Below are 17,575 nucleotides of genomic sequence, written 5' to 3' on the forward strand. Positions count from 1 at the left end.
AGATATCACTGTGTTATCTGTGGTGTTACATAGGACTGCAGGTGACATCTACTACATTATCTGTACTCAGAGAGTTATCACTGTGTTATCTGTGATGTTACATGGGACTGCAGGTGACAACTACTACATTATCTGTACTCAGAGAGATATCACTGTGTTATCTGTGGTGTTACATAGGACTGCAGGTGACATCTACTACATTATCTGTACTCAAAGAGTTATCACTGTGTTATCTGTGGTGTTACATAGGACTGCAGGTGACATCTACTACATTATCTGTACTCAGAGAAATATCACTGTGTTATCTGTGGTGTTACATAGGACTGCAGGTGACATCTACTACATTATCTGTACTCAGAGAGTTATCACTGTGTCATCTGTGATGTTACATGGGACTGCAGGTGACAACTACTACATTATCTGTACTCAGAGAGTTATCACTGTGTTATCTGTGGTGTTACATAGGACTGCAGGTGACATCTACTACATTATCTGTATTCAGAGAGATATCACTGTGTTATCTGTGGTGTTACATAGGACTGCTGGTGACATCTACTACATTATCTGTACTCAGAGAGATATCACTGTGTTATCTGTGGTGTTACATAGGACTGCTGGTGACATCTACTACATTATCTGTACTCAGAGAGTTATCACTGTGTTATCTGTGGTGTTACATAGGACTGCAGGTGACATCTACTACATTATCTGTACTCAGAGAGATATCACTGTGTTATCTGTGGTGTTACATAGGACTGCTGGTGACATCTACTACATTATCTGTACTCAGAGAGATATCACTGTGTTATCTGGGGTGTTACATAGGACTGCAGGTGACATCTACTACATTATCTGTATTCAGAGAGATATCACTGTGTTATCTGTGATGTTACATCGGACTGCGGGTGACATCTACTACATTATCTGTACTCAGAGAGTTATCACTGTGTTATCTGTGGTGTTACATAGGACTGCAGGTGACATCTACTACATTATCTGTATTCAGAGAGTTATCACTGTGTTATCTGTGGTGTTACATAGGACTGCAGGTGACATCTACTACATTATCTGTACTCAGAAAGTTATCTCTGTGTTATCTGTGGAGTTACATAGGACTGCAGGTGACATCTACTACATTATCTGTACTCAGAGAGTTATCACTGTGTTATCTGTGGTGTTACATAGGACTACAGGTGACATCTACTACATTATCTGTACTCAGAGAGATATCACTGTGTTATCTGGGGTGTTACATAGGACTGCAGGTGACATCTACTACATTATCTGTATTCAGAGAGTTATCACTGTGTTATCTGTGGTGTTACATAGGACTGCTGGTGACATCTACTACATTACCTGTACTCAGAGAGTTATCACTGTGTTATCTGTGGTGTTACATAGGACTGCAGGTGACATCTACTACATTATCTGTACTCAGAGAGATATCACTGTGTTATCTGTGGTGTTACATAGGACTGCTGGTGACATCTACTACATTACCTGTACTCAGAGAGTTATCACTGTGTTATCTGTGGTGTTACATAGGACTGCAGGTGACATCTACTACATTATCTGTACTCAGAGAGTTATCACTGTGTTATCTGTGGTGTTACATAGGACTGCTGGTGACATCTACTACATTACCTGTACTCAGAGAGTTATCACTGTGTTATCTGTGGTGTTACATAGGACTGCAGGTGACATCTACTACATTATCTGTACTCAGAGAGATATCACTGTGTTATCTGTGGTGTTACATAGGACTGCAGGTGACATCTACTACATTATCTGTACTCAGAGAGTTATCACTGTGTTATCTGTGGAGTTACATAGGACTGCAGGTGACATCTACTACATTATCTGTACTCAGAGAGATATCACTGTGTTATCTGTGGTGTTACATAGGACTGCAGATGACATCTACTACATTATCTGTATTCAGAGAGATATCACTGTGTTATCTGTGGTGTTACATAGGACTGCTGGTGACATCTGCTACATTATCTGTACTCAGAGAGATATCACTGTGTTATCTGGGGTGTTACATAGGACTGCAGGTGACATCTACTACATTATCTGTATTCAGAGAGATATCACTGTGTTATCTGTGGTGTTACATAGGACTGCAGGTGACATCTGCTACATTATCTGTACTCAGAGAGATATCACTGTGTTATCTGTGGTGTTACATAGGACTGCAGGTGACATCTACTACATTATCTGTACTCAGAGAGATATCACTGTGTTATCTGTGGTGTTACATAGGACTGCAGGTGACATCTACTACATTATCTGTACTCAGAGAGATATCACTGTGTTATCTGTGGTGTTACATAGGACTGCTGGTGACATCTACTACATTATCTGTACTCAGAGAGATATCACTGTGTTATCTGTGGTGTTACATAGGACTGCAGGTGACATCTACTACATTATCTGTACTCAGAGAGTTATCACTGTGTTATCTGTGATGTTACATGGGACTGCAGGTGACAACTACTACATTATCTGTACTCAGAGAGTTATCACTGTGTTATCTGTGGTGTTACATAGGACTGCAGGTGACATCTACTACATTATCTGTACTCAGAGAGATATCACTGTGTTATCTGTGGTGTTACATAGGACTGCAGGTGACATATACTACATTATCTGTACTCAGAAAGTTATCTCTGTGTTATCTGTGGTGTTACATAGGACTGCAGGTGACATCTACTACATTATCTGTACTCAGAGAGTTATCACTGTGTTATCTGGGGTGTTACATAGGACTGCAGGTGACATCTACTACATTATCTGTACTCAGAGAGTTATCACTGTGTTATCTGGGGTGTTACATAGGACTGCAGGTGACATCTACTACATTATCTGTACTCAGAGAGTTATCTCTGTGTTATCTGTGGAGTTACATAGGACTGCAGGTGACATGTACTACATTATCTGTACTCAGAGAGTTATCACTGTGTTATCTGTGGTGTTACATAGGACTGCAGGTGACATCTACTACATTATCTGTACTCAGAGAGATATCACTGTGTTATCTGTGGTGTTACATAGGACTGCAGGTGACATCTACTACATTATCTGTACTCAGAGAGTTATCACTGTGTTATCTGTGATGTTACATGGGACTGCAGGTGACAACTACTACATTATCTGTACTCAGAGAGTTATCACTGTGTTATCTGTGGTGTTACATAGGACTGCAGGTGACATCTACTACATTATCTGTACTCAGAGAGATATCACTGTGTTATCTGTGGTGTTACATAGGACTGCAGGTGACATATACTACATTATCTGTACTCAGAAAGTTATCTCTGTGTTATCTGTGGAGTTACATAGGACTGCAGGTGACATCTACTACATTATCTTTACTCAGAGAGATATCACTGTGTTATCTGGGGTGTTACATAGGACTGCAGGTGACATCTACTACATTATCTGTACTCAGAGAGTTATCACTGTGTTATCTGTGGTGTTACATAGGACTGCAGGTGACATCTACTACATTATCTGTACTCAGAGAGTTATCACTGTGTTATCTGTGGTGTTACATAGGACTGCAGGTGACATCTACTACATTATCTGTACTCAGAGAGATATCACTGTGTTATCTGTGGTGTTACATAGGACTGCAGGTGACATCTACTACATTATCTGTACTCAGAGAGATATCACTGTGTTATCTGTGGTGTTACATAGGACTGCAGGTGACATCTACTACATTATCTGTACTCAGAGAGTTATCACTGTGTTATCTGTGGAGTTACATAGGACTGCAGGTGACATCTACTACATTATCTGTACTCAGAGAGATATCACTGTGTTATCTGTGGTGTTACATAGGACTGCTGGTGACATCTGCTACATTATCTGTACTCAGAGAGATATCACTGTGTTATCTGTGGTGTTACATAGGACTGCAGGTGACATCTACTACATTATCTGTACTCAGAGAGATATCACTGTGTTATCTGTGGTGTTACATAGGACTGCTGGTGACATCTGCTACATTATCTGTACTCAGAGAGATATCACTGTGTTATCTGTGGTGTTACATAGGACTGCAGGTGACATCTACTACATTATCTGTACTCAGAGAGATATCACTGTGTTATCTGTGGAGTTACATAGGACTGCAGGTGACATCTACTACATTATCTGTACTCAGAGAGATATCACTGTGTTATCTGTGGTGTTACATAGGACTGCAGGTGACATCTACTACATTATCTGTACTCAGAGAGATATCACTGTGTTATCTGTGGTGTTACATAGGACTGCAGATGACATCTACTACATTATCTGTATTCAGAGAGTTATCACTGTGTTATCTGTGGTGTTACATAGGACTGCAGGTGACATCTACTACATTATCTGTACTCAGAGAGATATCACTGTGTTATCTGGGGTGTTACATAGGACTGCAGATGACATCTACTACATTATCTGTATTCAGAGAGTTATCACTGTGTTATCTGTGGTGTTACATAGGACTGCAGGTGACATCTACTACATTATCTGTACTCAGAGAGTTATCACTGTGTTATCTGTGGTGTTACATAGGACTGCAGGTGACATATACTACATTATCTGTATTCAGAGAGTTATCACTGTGTTATCTGTGGTGTTACATAGGACTGCAGGTGACATCTACTACATTATCTGTACTCAGAGAGATATCACTGTGTTATCTGGGGTGTTACATAGGACTGCAGGTGACATCTACTACATTATCTGTACTCAGAGAGTTATCACTGTGTTATCTGTGGTGTTACATAGGACTGCTGGTGACATCTGCTACATTATCTGTACTCAGAGAGATATCACTGTGTTATCTGGGGTGTTACATAGGACTGCAGGTGACATCTACTACATTATCTGTACTCAGAGAGATATCACTGTGTTATCTGGGGTGTTACATAGGACTGCAGGTGACATCTACTACATTATCTGTATTCAGAGAGATATCACTGTGTTATCTGTGGTGTTACATAGGACTGCAGGTGACATCTACTACATTATCTGTACTCAGAGAGATATCACTGTGTTATCTGTGGTGTTACATAGGACTGCAGGTGACATCTACTACATTATCTGTACTCAGAGAGATATCACTGTGTTATCTGTGGTGTTACATAGGACTGCAGGTGACATCTACTACATTATCTGTACTCAGAGAGATATCACTGTGTTATCTGTGGTGTTACATAGGACTGCTGGTGACATCTACTACATTATCTGTACTCAGAGAGATATCACTGTGTTATCTGTGGTGTTACATAGGACTGCTGGTGACATCTACTACATTATCTGTACTCAGAGAGATATCACTGTGTTATCTGTGGTGTTACATAGGACTGCAGGTGACATCTACTACATTATCTGTATTCAGAGAGATATCACTGTGTTATCTGTGGTGTTACATAGGACTGCAGGTGACATCTACTACATTATCTGTACTCAGAGAGTTATCACTGTGTTATCTGTGGTGTTACATGGGACTGCAGGTGACATCTACTACATTATCTGTACTCAGAGAGATATCACTGTGTTATCTGTGGTGTTACATAGGACTGCAGGTGACATCTACTACATTATCTGTACTCAGAGAGATATCACTGTGTTATCTGTGGTGTTACATAGGACTGCAGGTGACATCTACTACATTATCTGTACTCAGAGTTATCACTGTGTTATCTGTGGTGTTACATAGGACTGCAGGTGACATCTACTACATTATCTGTACTCAGAGAGATATCTCTGTGTTATCTGTGGAGTTACATAGGACTGCAGGTGACATCTACTACATTATCTGTACTCAGAGTTATCACTGTGTTATCTGTGGTGTTACATAGGACTGCAGGTGACATCTACTACATTATCTGTACTCAGAGAGTTATCTCTGTGTTATCTGTGGAGTTACATAGGACTGCAGGTGACATCTACTACATTATCTGTACTCAGAGAGATATCACTGTGTTATCTGTGGTGTTACATAGGACTGCAGGTGACATCTACTACATTATCTGTACTCAGAGAGTTATCACTGTGTTATCTGTGGTGTTACATAGGACTGCAGGTGACATCTACTACATTATCTGTACTCAGAAAGTTATCACTGTGTTATCTGTGGTGTTACATAGGACTGCAGGTGACATCTACTACATTATCTGTACTCAGAGAGTTATCACTGTGTTATCTGTGGTGTTACATAGGACTGCAGGTGACATCTACTACATTATCTGTACTCAGAGAGATATCTCTGTGTTATCTGTGGAGTTACATAGGACTGCAGGTGACATCTACTACATTATCTGTACTCAGAGAGTTATCACTGTGTTATCTGTGGTGTTACATAGGACTGCAGGTGACATCTACTACATTATCTGTACTCAGTGAGTTATCTCTGTGTTATCTGTGGAGTTACATAGGACTGCAGGTGACATCTACTACATTATCTGTACTCAGAGAGTTATCACTGTGTTATCTGTGGTGTTACATAGGACTGCAGGTGACATCTACTACATTATCTGTACTCAGAGAGTTATCACTGTGTTATCGGTGGTGTTACATAGGACTGCAGGTGACATCTACTACATTATCTGTACTCAGAGAGTTATCACTGTGTTATCTGTGGTGTTACATAGGACTGCAGGTGACATCTACTACATTATCTGTACTCAGAGAGTTATCTCTGTGTTATCTGTGGTGTTACATAGGACTGCAGGTGACATCTACTACATTATCTGTACTCAGAGAGATATCACTGTATTATCTGTGGTGTTACATAGGACTGCAGGTGACATCTACTACATTATCTGTACTCAGAGAGTGATCACTGTGTTATCTGTGGTGTTACATAGGACTGCAGGTGACATCTACTACATTATCTGTACTCAGAGAGTTATCACTGTGTTATCATGTGGTGTTACATAGGACTGCAGGTGACATCTACTACATTATTTGTACTCAGAGAGTTATCACTGTGTTATCTGTGATGTTACATGGGACTGCAGGTGACAACTACTACATTATCTGTACTCAGAGAGTTATCACTGTGTTATCTGTGGTGTTACATAGGACTGCGGGTGACATCTACTACATTATCTGTACTCAGAGAGATATCACTGTGTTATCTGTGGTGTTACATAGGACTGCAGGTGACATCTACTACATTATCTGTACTCAGAGAGATATCACTGTGTTATCTGTGGTGTTACATAGGACTGCAGGTGACATCTACTACATTATCTGTGCTCAGAGAGTTATCACTGTTATCTGTGGTGTTACATAGGACTGCAGGTGACATCTACTACATTATCTGTACTCAGAGAGTTCTCACTGTGTTATCTGTGGTGTTACATAGGACTGCAGGTGACATCTACTACATTATCTGTACTCAGAGAGTTATCACTGTGTTATCTGTGGTGTTACATAGGACTGCAGGTGACATCTACTACATTATCTGTACTCAGAGAGTTATCACTGTGTTATCTGTGGTGTTACATAGGACTGCAGGTGACATCTACTACATTATCTGTACTCAGAGAGATATCACTGTGTTATCTGTGGTGTTACATAGGACTGCAGGTGACATCTACTACATTATCTGTGCTCAGAGAGTTATCACTGTTATCTGTGGTGTTACATAGGACTGCAGGTGACATCTACTACATTATCTGTACTCAGAGAGTTCTCACTGTGTTATCTGTGGTGTTACATAGGACTGCAGGTGACATCTACTACATTATCTGTACTCAGAGAGTTATCACTGTGTTATCTGTGGTGTTACATAGGACTGCAGGTGACATCTACTACATTATCTGTACTCAGAGAGATATCACTGTGTTATCTGTGGTGTTACATAGGACTGCAGGTGACATCTACTACATTATCTGTGCTCAGAGAGTTATCACTGTTATCTGTGGTGTTACATAGGACTGCAGGTGACATCTACTACATTATCTGTACTCAGAGAGTTCTCACTGTGTTATCTGTGGTGTTACATAGGACTGCAGGTGACATCTACTACATTATCTGTACTCAGAGAGTTATCACTGTGTTATCTATGGTGTTACATAGGACTGCAGGTGACATCTACTACATTATCTGTGCTCAGAGAGTTATCACTGTTATCTGTGGTGTTACATAGGACTGCAGGTGACATCTACTACATTATCTGTACTCAGAGAGTTCTCACTGTGTTATCTGTGGTGTTACATAGGACTGCAGGTGACATCTACTACATTATCTGTACTCAGAGAGTTATCACTGTGTTATCTGTGGTGTTACATAGGACTGCAGGTGACATCTACTACATTATCTGTACTCAGAGAGATATCACTGTGTTATCTGTGGTGTTACATAGGACTGCAGGTGACATCTACTACATTATCTGTGCTCAGAGAGTTATCACTGTTATCTGTGGTGTTACATAGGACTGCAGGTGACATCTACTACATTATCTGTACTCAGAGAGTTCTCACTGTGTTATCTGTGGTGTTACATAGGACTGCAGGTGACATCTACTACATTATCTGTACTCAGAGAGTTATCACTGTGTTATCTGTGGTGTTACATAGGACTGCAGGTGACATCTACTACATTATCTGTACTCAGAGTTAGCAGGAGTATAATGATAGTTCCTTATTACTTATATCTTGACCTGTTACGTTGTTGCACTGAACGCTTTTTCATAAATATCTATAAAATCTGATGAACATTTCTATGTTTTTATATGCGACCTTTGCACGATGTGAAGCTGTAAAATCCTGGCTCCAGTTTGCTAAAAGAGAGAATCCTGAAAGAGATGGAAATGAAGTATCAGCAGACGCGCGGACTGCAGAGTCGGCGGTGACCGGTGGCCTCCAGGGTGAGATTCCGCCATTTTATCTGTTGGTTTTAACCCTCTCACAGACGGCAGGTTTTGTTTCTGCCATTTTGCTTTTTCCTCCCGTCTTCCAGGAGCCGTCACGGTTTCATCTTCCCGGTTTCATGGCGGTAGGACTCCTGTATTTGCCAGCGCTAACGTCACCCCGCGGAGAGGAGGAAAGGATAGATCTGCTGCAGTCCTTGTGGCTCTGCTATATATTGCGCTCGGACTTTTAGGTTATTCGGGTGGTTAACCCCTTCAGGACCTGGTGGCTTTTCATTTTTTGGGGTTTCATTGTCTCCTCCCGTTTTTCACAGAGTCATAGCATAGACCGATGTCGCCTGTTTTTTTGCAGGACAAGTTGTAGTTTTCAATGACGCCAAACACTTTACCCCATAAAGTCATAGAAATGGGAGAAAAATTCCTAGTGGGTGAAACTTCTGCAACTCCACCGTTGTTTTATAGACTTTTCTTCTACAGTAAAAGTGACCTGACAACTTTATTCTCCATCTAAGAAAAATAATCTGAATTCCAGATTTGCAGTTTTTCATTTTTCGGCTTAAATACTTTTATATTGGGTACGCTGCACGCGTGCGAGAACAGAAATACCGGTTATGTGATTTGTCATAAATGTAATGGTGAAATAGGAGCAATCTCTAAACCAGATGCAATATGAATACATAATATTACTGCGCTAGAATGTTAAAGCTATACACCAATACATGTAGCAACGTGTCGATAAACCTACGGGGGGCAAATCTATGGGGTCCGCAACTCCACAAAAATGTAAACTAAAAGTGAGGCGTTTTCAATAATTTCACCCGAGAAGCAAATATTAAAACTACCAATTTTAATAGGTTATCTGAAAACATAAATACTAAATGCAATATGAGATATTTATATCATAAAAAATACGTTATAAATAACATTAGAAATACATACATTTGAAAAAAAGGGGGAGGAGGAAAAAGGGGAAAAGATACATTGTAAAGAAGGGTGGGGACTGAGAAGATACATTGTAAAGAAGGGTGAGGACTGAGAAGATACATTGTAAAGAAGGGTGAGGACTGAGAAGATACATTGTAAAGAAGGGTGGGGACTGAGAAGATACATTGTAAAGAAGGGTGAGGACTGAGAACATACATTGTAAAGGAGGACGGGGACTGAGAAGATACATTGTAAAGAAGGGTGGGGACTGAGAAGATACATTGTAAAGAAGGATGGGGACTGAGAAGATACATTGTAAAGAAGGGTGCGGACTGAGGAGATACATTGTAAAGAAGGATGGGGACTGTGTAAAGAAGGATGGGGACTGAGAACATACATTGTAACAAAGGGTGGGGACTGTGTAAAGAAGGGTGGGGACTGAGAAGATACATTGTAAAGACGGGTGGGGACTGAGAAGATACATTGTAAAGAAGGGTGAGGACTGAGAAGATACATTGTAAAGAAGGGTGGGGACTGAGAAGATACATTGTAAAGAAGGGTGAGGACTGAGAACATACATTGTAAAGGAGGACGGGGACTGAGAAGATACATTGTAAAGAAGGGTGGGGACTGAGAAGATACATTGTAAAGAAGGATGGGGACTGAGAAGATACATTGTAAAGAAGGGTGCGGACTGAGGAGATACATTGTAAAGAAGGATGGGGACTGTGTAAAGAAGGATGGGGACTGAGAACATACATTGTAACAAAGGGTGGGGACTGTGTAAAGAAGGGTGGGGACTGAGAAGATACATTGTAAAGAAGGGTGGGGACTGAGAAGATACATTGTAAAGAAGGACGGGGACTGAGAAGATACTTTGTAAAGAAGGGTGGGGACTGAGAAGATACATTGTAAAGAAGGGTGCGGACTGAGAAGATACATTGTAAAGAAGGGTGGGGACGGAGAAGATACATTGTAAAGAAGGGTGGGGACTGAGAAGATACATTGTAAAGAAGGGTGGGGACTGTGTAAAGAAGGGTTGGAACTGAGAACATACATTGTAAAGAGGGGTGGGGACTGTGTAAAGAAGGGTGGGGACTGAGAGGATACATTGTAAATGAGGGCGGGGACTGAGAAGATACATTGTAAAGAAGGGTGGGGACTGAGAAGATACATTGTAAAGAAGGGTGGGGACTGTGTAAAGAAGGGTTGGAACTGAGAACATACATTGTAAAGAGGGGTGGGGACTGTGTAAAGAAGGGTGGGGACTGAGAGGATACATTGTAAATGAGGGCGGGGACTGAGAAGATACATTGTAAAGAAGGGTGGGGACTGAGAAGATACATTGTAAGGAAGGGTGGGGACTGTGTAAAGAAGGGTGGGGACTGAGAAGATACATTGTAAAGAAGGGTGGGGACAGAGAAGATACATTGTAAAGAAGGGTGGGCACTGAGAAGATACATTGTAAAGAAGGGTGGGGACTGAGAAGATACATTGTAAAGAAGGGTGGGGACGGAAAACATACATTGTAAAGAAGGGTGGGGACTGAGAAGATACATTGTAAAGAAGGGTGGGGACTGAGAAGATACATAGTAAAGAAGGGTGGGGACTGAGAAGATACATTGTAAAGAAGGACGGGGACTGAGAAGATACATTGTAAAGAAGGGTGGGGACGGAAAAAATACATTGTAAAGAAGGGTGGGGACTGAGAAGATACATTGTAAAGAAGGGTGGGGACTGAGAAGATACATTGTAAAGAAGGGTGGGGACTGAGAAGATACATTGTAAAGAAGGGTGAGGACTGAGAAGATACATTGTAAAGAAGGGTGGGCACTGAGAAGATACATTGTAAAGAAGGGTGGGCACTGAGAAGATACATTGTAAAGAAGGGTGGGGACTGAGAAGATACATTGTAAAGAAGGGTGGGGACTGAGAAGATACATTGTAAAGAAGGGTGGGGACTGAGAAGATACATTGTAAAGAAGGGTGGGGACTGTGTAAAGAAGGGTGGGGACTGAGAAGATACATTGTAAAGAAGGGTGGGGACGGAGAAGATACTTTGTAAAGAAGGGTGGGGACTGAGAAGATACATTGTAAAGAAGGGTGGGGATGGAAAACATACATTGTAAAGAAGGGTGGGGACTGAGAAGATACATTGTAAAGAAGGGTGGGGACTGAGAAGATACATTGTAAAGAAGGGTGGGGACTGAGAAGATACATAGTAAAGAAGGGTGGGGACTGAGAAGATACATTGTAAAGAAGGACGGGGACTGAGAAGATACATTGTAAAGAAGGGTGGGGACGGAAAACATACATTGTAAAGAAGGGTGGGGACTGAGAAGATACATTGTAAAGAAGGGTGGGGACTTGTATTCTTCACTCCTGCATGATATATATTTGTATCACTCACGTATTCTAATCAATGTATTAGACTCCATGACCTCTGCTATCTTTAAAAGGCAAATCATTTTATATCATAATTTAATCCATTTGGAATCAGGGTGTTCAAATTAAAAATCTATCTGGATTCTCTATGTGACATCTGCATTAAATAATTGCACCCCTCCAAAGTTTTACCCCCAAAAATATAATGTTCCTACAAGACCAGTTCTGCTTAACCAAAAAGTGCCTCGATAAGGGATGTCCTCTAAAACCCTGTGTTATATTATACAAGTGCCCTCTAATGTGATCTGATAGTGCCAACGTACATTTTTTCGCCGGGGCAGATAACCAACCGGGTTGGTTTCTTTAGATGTGGCCAATGTTATGGGTGCAAAAACACCTACAGTAAAAATAACAACAAAATTAAAGAGGTGACGGACTTGGATAAAATAAACACCTTTCGCATTGATGGTTAGATCTCCTGTCTTACGAAGGGGGGTTATATACAGTACAGACCAAAAGTTTGGACACACCTTCTCATTTAAAGATTTTTCTGTATTTTCATGACTATGAAAATTGTACATTCACACTGAAGGCATCAAAACTATGAATTACCACATGTGGAATTATATACTTAATAATGATGAGCGAGCACTAAAATGCTCGGGTGCTCGAAGCTCGGGTCGCATACATTGGAATACTCGGGTGCTCGACCCGAGCAACGAGCCCAATGTAAGTCTATGGGAGACCTGAGCATTTTTCTGGCGGTCCCCCCCGGCGGTCTGCAGAAGGTCAAAAATTGTCCAAATCGATGGGAACAGTGCTCAATTAAACATCAGGCAGGCAGTATATATAGGCAGACAGGCAGGCAGGGTATATAGGAGGGTGCATGAAAAACAGAGCAGGACACTTGGAACACACTAGTGCCCTCCGATTTTCATGCACCCGTCTCTTTAAAAAAGCCGGCCGGCAATTCATCAGCGGCATACACCGGTACCCGACAATTTAGAACAGAAAGAATAGAGCATCACACATAGATTAGATAGATAGAAATATGTCAGTCACATATATAATAAGTACAGTGACAGTGTTGGTTACTGTACTTGTCATTTAGTGTTAAAATAAAGGATTTATTATTTAAAAAAATTGGCGTGGGGTTCCCCGTAATTTTATTCTCTAGCGGAGGTTAAGCAGATGGCTGGGGCAGATGTTTGAAGCCTGGGAAGGGAGTAATACCCACGGAGCTTCCCAGGCTACTAATATCAGCCCCCAGCTGAATAACTAGCCTTTACTAGCTATTAAAATGGGGGATCCAAAAAAAAATGATGTGGGTCCCCCCTATTTTAATAGCTAGCAAAGGCTAGGCAGACAGCTGGGGGCTGATATTAATAGCCCAGGAAGGGTGCCATGAATATTGGCCCCCTCCCAGGCTAGAAACACCAGCCCTCAGCCACCCCAGAAATGGCGCATCCATAGGATGCGCCAATTCTGGCACTTAGCCTCGCTCTTCCCACTGCCCTGTAGCGGTGGCAGTGGGGTAATAGGGTTGGGGTTGATGTCAGCTTATAATGCCAGCTGACATCAAGCCCAGGTTAGTAATGGAGAGGCGTCTATAAGACACCCCCATTACTAACCCCATAGTCAAAGTTACAAAAAAACACAAACACCCAGAATAAAGTCCTTTAATTGAAATAAAGACACAATTCTTTATTGTTCTAAATTAAACCATACTTACCATCATGCCCATTCCAGCTGAAGCCAATGTCTTCTGCAATAAAAGTAAAATAATAAAGCAACATCATCCTTACCTTTCCATGGTTCCCAGGATGGCTTCAGCTCTGCTACATTGACATGACAGGCTGGATCGCAGCAGAACGCTGCCATCCAGCTTGCCACGCCACAGACACTGAGAAGCTTCTCAGTGAAGCTCCTCAGTGTCTGGCTGTGACGGCATCCAGATGAGCCGAGTCCAATGAACTTAGCTCACCTCATGCACGTCACTGACAGCGTGGGAAAATTCTCCTGCGCATGCGGTGACGTCATTTGCCGGCACCACATGCGCAGGAGAATTCTCCCACGCTGTCAGTGACGTGCATGAGGTGAGCTGAGTTCATTGGACATGACCTCAGCTCAACTGGATGCCGTCGCAGCCAGACACAGAGGAGCTTCACTGAGAAGCTTCTCAATGTCTGCGGGATGACAGGCTGGATGGCAGCGTTCTGCTGCAATCCAGCCTGTCATGTGAATGTAGCAGAGCTGAAGCTGTCGTGGGAACCATGGAAAGGTAAGGATGATGTTGCTTTATTATTTTACTTTTATTGCAGGAGATCGTTGGCTTCAGCTGGAATGGGCGTGATGGTAAGTATGGTTTAATTTAGAACAATAAAGAATTGTGTGTTTATTTCAATTAAAGGACTTTATTCTGGGTGTTTGTGGCTTTTTGTAACTTTGACTATGGGGTTAGTAATGGGGGTGTCTTATAGACGCCTCTCCATTACTAACCTGGGCTTGATGTCAGCTGGCATTATAAGCTGACATCAACCCCAACCCTATTACCCCACTGCCACCGCTACAGGGCAGTGGGAAGAGAGGGGCTAAGTGCCAGAATTGGTGCATCCTATGGATGCGCCATTTCTGGGGTGGCTGAGGGCTGGTGTTTCTAGCCTGGGAGGGGGCCAGTATTCATGGCACCCTTCCTGGGCTATTAATATCAGCCCCCAGCTGTCTGCCTAGCCTTTGCTAGCTATTAAAATAGGGGGGACCCCACGTCATTTTTTTGGGGGTCCCTCATTTTAATAGCTAGTAAAGGCTAGGTATTCAGCTGGGGGCTGATATTAGTAGCCTGAGAAGCTCCGTTGGTATTACCCCCTAACCAGGCTTCAAACATCTGCCCCAGCCGTCTGCTTAACCTCCGCTAGAGACTAAAATTACGGGGAACCCCACACCAATTTTTTTTTTAATAAATCCTTTAATTTAACACTAAATGACAAGTACAGTAATCAGCACTGTCACTGTACTTCATATATATGTTACTGACTTGTTTCTATCTATCTAATCTATGTGTGATGCTCTATTCTTTCTCTTCTAAATTGTCGGGTCCTGCTGTATGCCGCTGTTGAATTGCCGGCCGGCTTTTTTAAAGAGACAAACACACTATTATTTTTTTTTAATAAATCCTTTATTTTAACACTAAATAGCAAGTACAGTAACCAACACTGTCACTGTGCTTATTATATATGTGACTGACATGTTTCTATCTATGTAATCTATGTGTGATGCTCTATTCTTTCTGTTCTAAATTGTCGGGTACCGGTGTATGCCGCTGCTGAATTGCCGGCTTTTCTTGTTTCACTTTGAGCACTGTTCCCATCGATTTGGGCAACCACTGTAATGCCACAACCACCATGGCTGTGGCATTACAGTGAGTGGCAGACAATCCCTGCATGATTGGTGCTCTAAATAGTGCCAAACATGCAGGACAGGGACCCGAGCTCCCGCCCGATCATCTCAAAAGTACTCTGCGAGCTCCAAGCATCTCAAGTACTGAGATGCATGGGTGAGCACCGAGCAGTGGCGAGCATGCTCGCTCATCACTAATACTTAACAAAAAAGTGTGAAACAACTGAAAATATGTCTTATATTCTAGGTTCTTCACAGTAGCCACGTTTTGCTTTGATGACTGCTTTGCACACTTTTGGCATTCTCTTGATGAGCTTCAAGAGGTAGTCACCGGAAATGGTCTTCCAACAATCTTGAAGGAGTTCCCAGAGATGCTTAGCACTTGTTGGCCCTTTTGCCTTCCCTCTGCGGTCCTGCTCACCCCAAACCATCTCGATTGGGTTCAGGTCTGGTGACTGTGGAGGCCAGGTCATCTGGCGTAGCCCCCCATCACTCTCCTTCTTGGTCAAATAGCCCTTACACAGCCTGGAGGTGTGTTTGGGGTCATTGTCCTGTTGAAAAATAAATGATGGTCCAACTAAACGCAAACCGGATGGAATAGCATGCCGCTGCAAGATGCTGTGGTAGCCATGCTGGTTCAGTATGCCTTCAATTTTGAATTAATCTCCAACAGTATCACCAGCAAAGCACCCCCACACCATCACACCTCCTCCTCCATGCTTCACGGTGGGAACCAGGCATGTAGAGTCCATCCGTTCACCTTTTCTGCGTCGCACATAGACACGGTGGTTGGAACCAAAGATCTCAAATTTGGACTCATCAGACCAAAGCACAGATTTCCACTGGTCTAATGTCCATTCCTTGTGTTCTTTAGCCCAAACAAGTCTCTTCTGCTTGTTGCCTGTCCTTAGCAGTGGTTTCCTAGCAGCTATTTTACCATGAAGGCCTGCTGCACAAAGTCTCCTCTTAACAGTTGTTGTAGAGATGTGTCTGCTGCTAGAACTCTGTGTGGCATTGACCTGGTCTCTAATCTGAGCTGCTGTTAACCTGCGATTTCTGAGGCTGGTGACTCGGATAAACTTATCCTCAGAAGCAGAGGTGACTCTGGGTCTTCCTTTCCTGGGGCGGTCCTCATGTGAGCCAGTTTCTTTGTAGCGCTTAATGGTTTTTGCAACTGCACTTGGGGACACTTTCAAAGTTTGCCCAATTTTTCGGACTGACTGACCTTCATTTTTTAAAGTAATGATGACCACTCGTTTTTCTTTACTTAGCTGCTTTTTTCTTGCCATAATACAAATTCTAACAGTCTATTCAGTAGGACTATCAGCTGTGTATCCACCCGACTTCTGCACAACACAACTGAGGGTCCCAACCCCATTTATAAGGCAAGAAATCCCACTTATTAAACCTGACAGGGCACACCTGTGAAGTGAAGACCATTTCCATTGACTACCTCTTGAAGCTCATCAAGAGAATGCCAAGAGTGTGCAAAGCAGTCATCAAAGCAAAAGGTGGCTACTCTGAAGAACCTAGAATATAAGACATATTTTCAGTTGTTTCACACTTTTTTGTTAAGTATATAATTCCACATGTGTTAATTCATAGTTTTGATGCCTTCAGTGTGAATGTACAATTTTCATAGTCATGAAAATACAGAAAAATCTTTAAATGAGAAGGTGTGTCCAAACTTTTGGTCTGTACTGTGTGTGGTTTAAAAATGTATGCACTTTTATTGTTATTTAACATGTATGTATTTTTTATGATATAAATATCTCAGATTGCATTTAGTATTTATGTTTTTAGATAACCTAGTCAAATTGGTAGTTGTAATGATATTTGTATTGGTGTCACGGGTGAAATTATGCATCAGCTGTATGGATCATTTATGGATCATACAAAGGAATAGGATAGCGGCAGCACAGCACCCTCTGATGAAGGAGATTGGAACATCTCCGAAACGCATAAGGGATAGTACGGAACGTTGATGCT

The 17,575-nt window shown here is 41.9% G+C and overlaps 1 protein-coding gene across 3 annotated transcripts in view; it reads left to right on the forward strand.

Annotated features, from left to right (window-relative positions):
- The window catches only part of LOC141162670 (uncharacterized), a 381,745-nt gene that overhangs the window by 344,096 nt on the left and 20,074 nt on the right, over positions 1–17,575 (forward strand). For all 3 annotated transcript variants that reach the window (XM_073649017.1, XM_073649018.1, XM_073649020.1), the window contains one exon: positions 8,768–8,878. In XM_073649017.1, coding sequence (XP_073505118.1) covers positions 8,768–8,878 — 111 coding nt within the window. The remainder of the gene's footprint in view (positions 1–8,767; positions 8,879–17,575) is intronic.

Source organism: Phyllobates terribilis, unplaced genomic scaffold (genome assembly GCF_046119375.1).
Source record: "Phyllobates terribilis strain yellow unplaced genomic scaffold, ASM4611937v1 Scaffold_9__5_contigs__length_417890890, whole genome shotgun sequence".
Classification (NCBI taxonomy): domain Eukaryota; kingdom Metazoa; phylum Chordata; class Amphibia; order Anura; family Dendrobatidae; genus Phyllobates; species Phyllobates terribilis.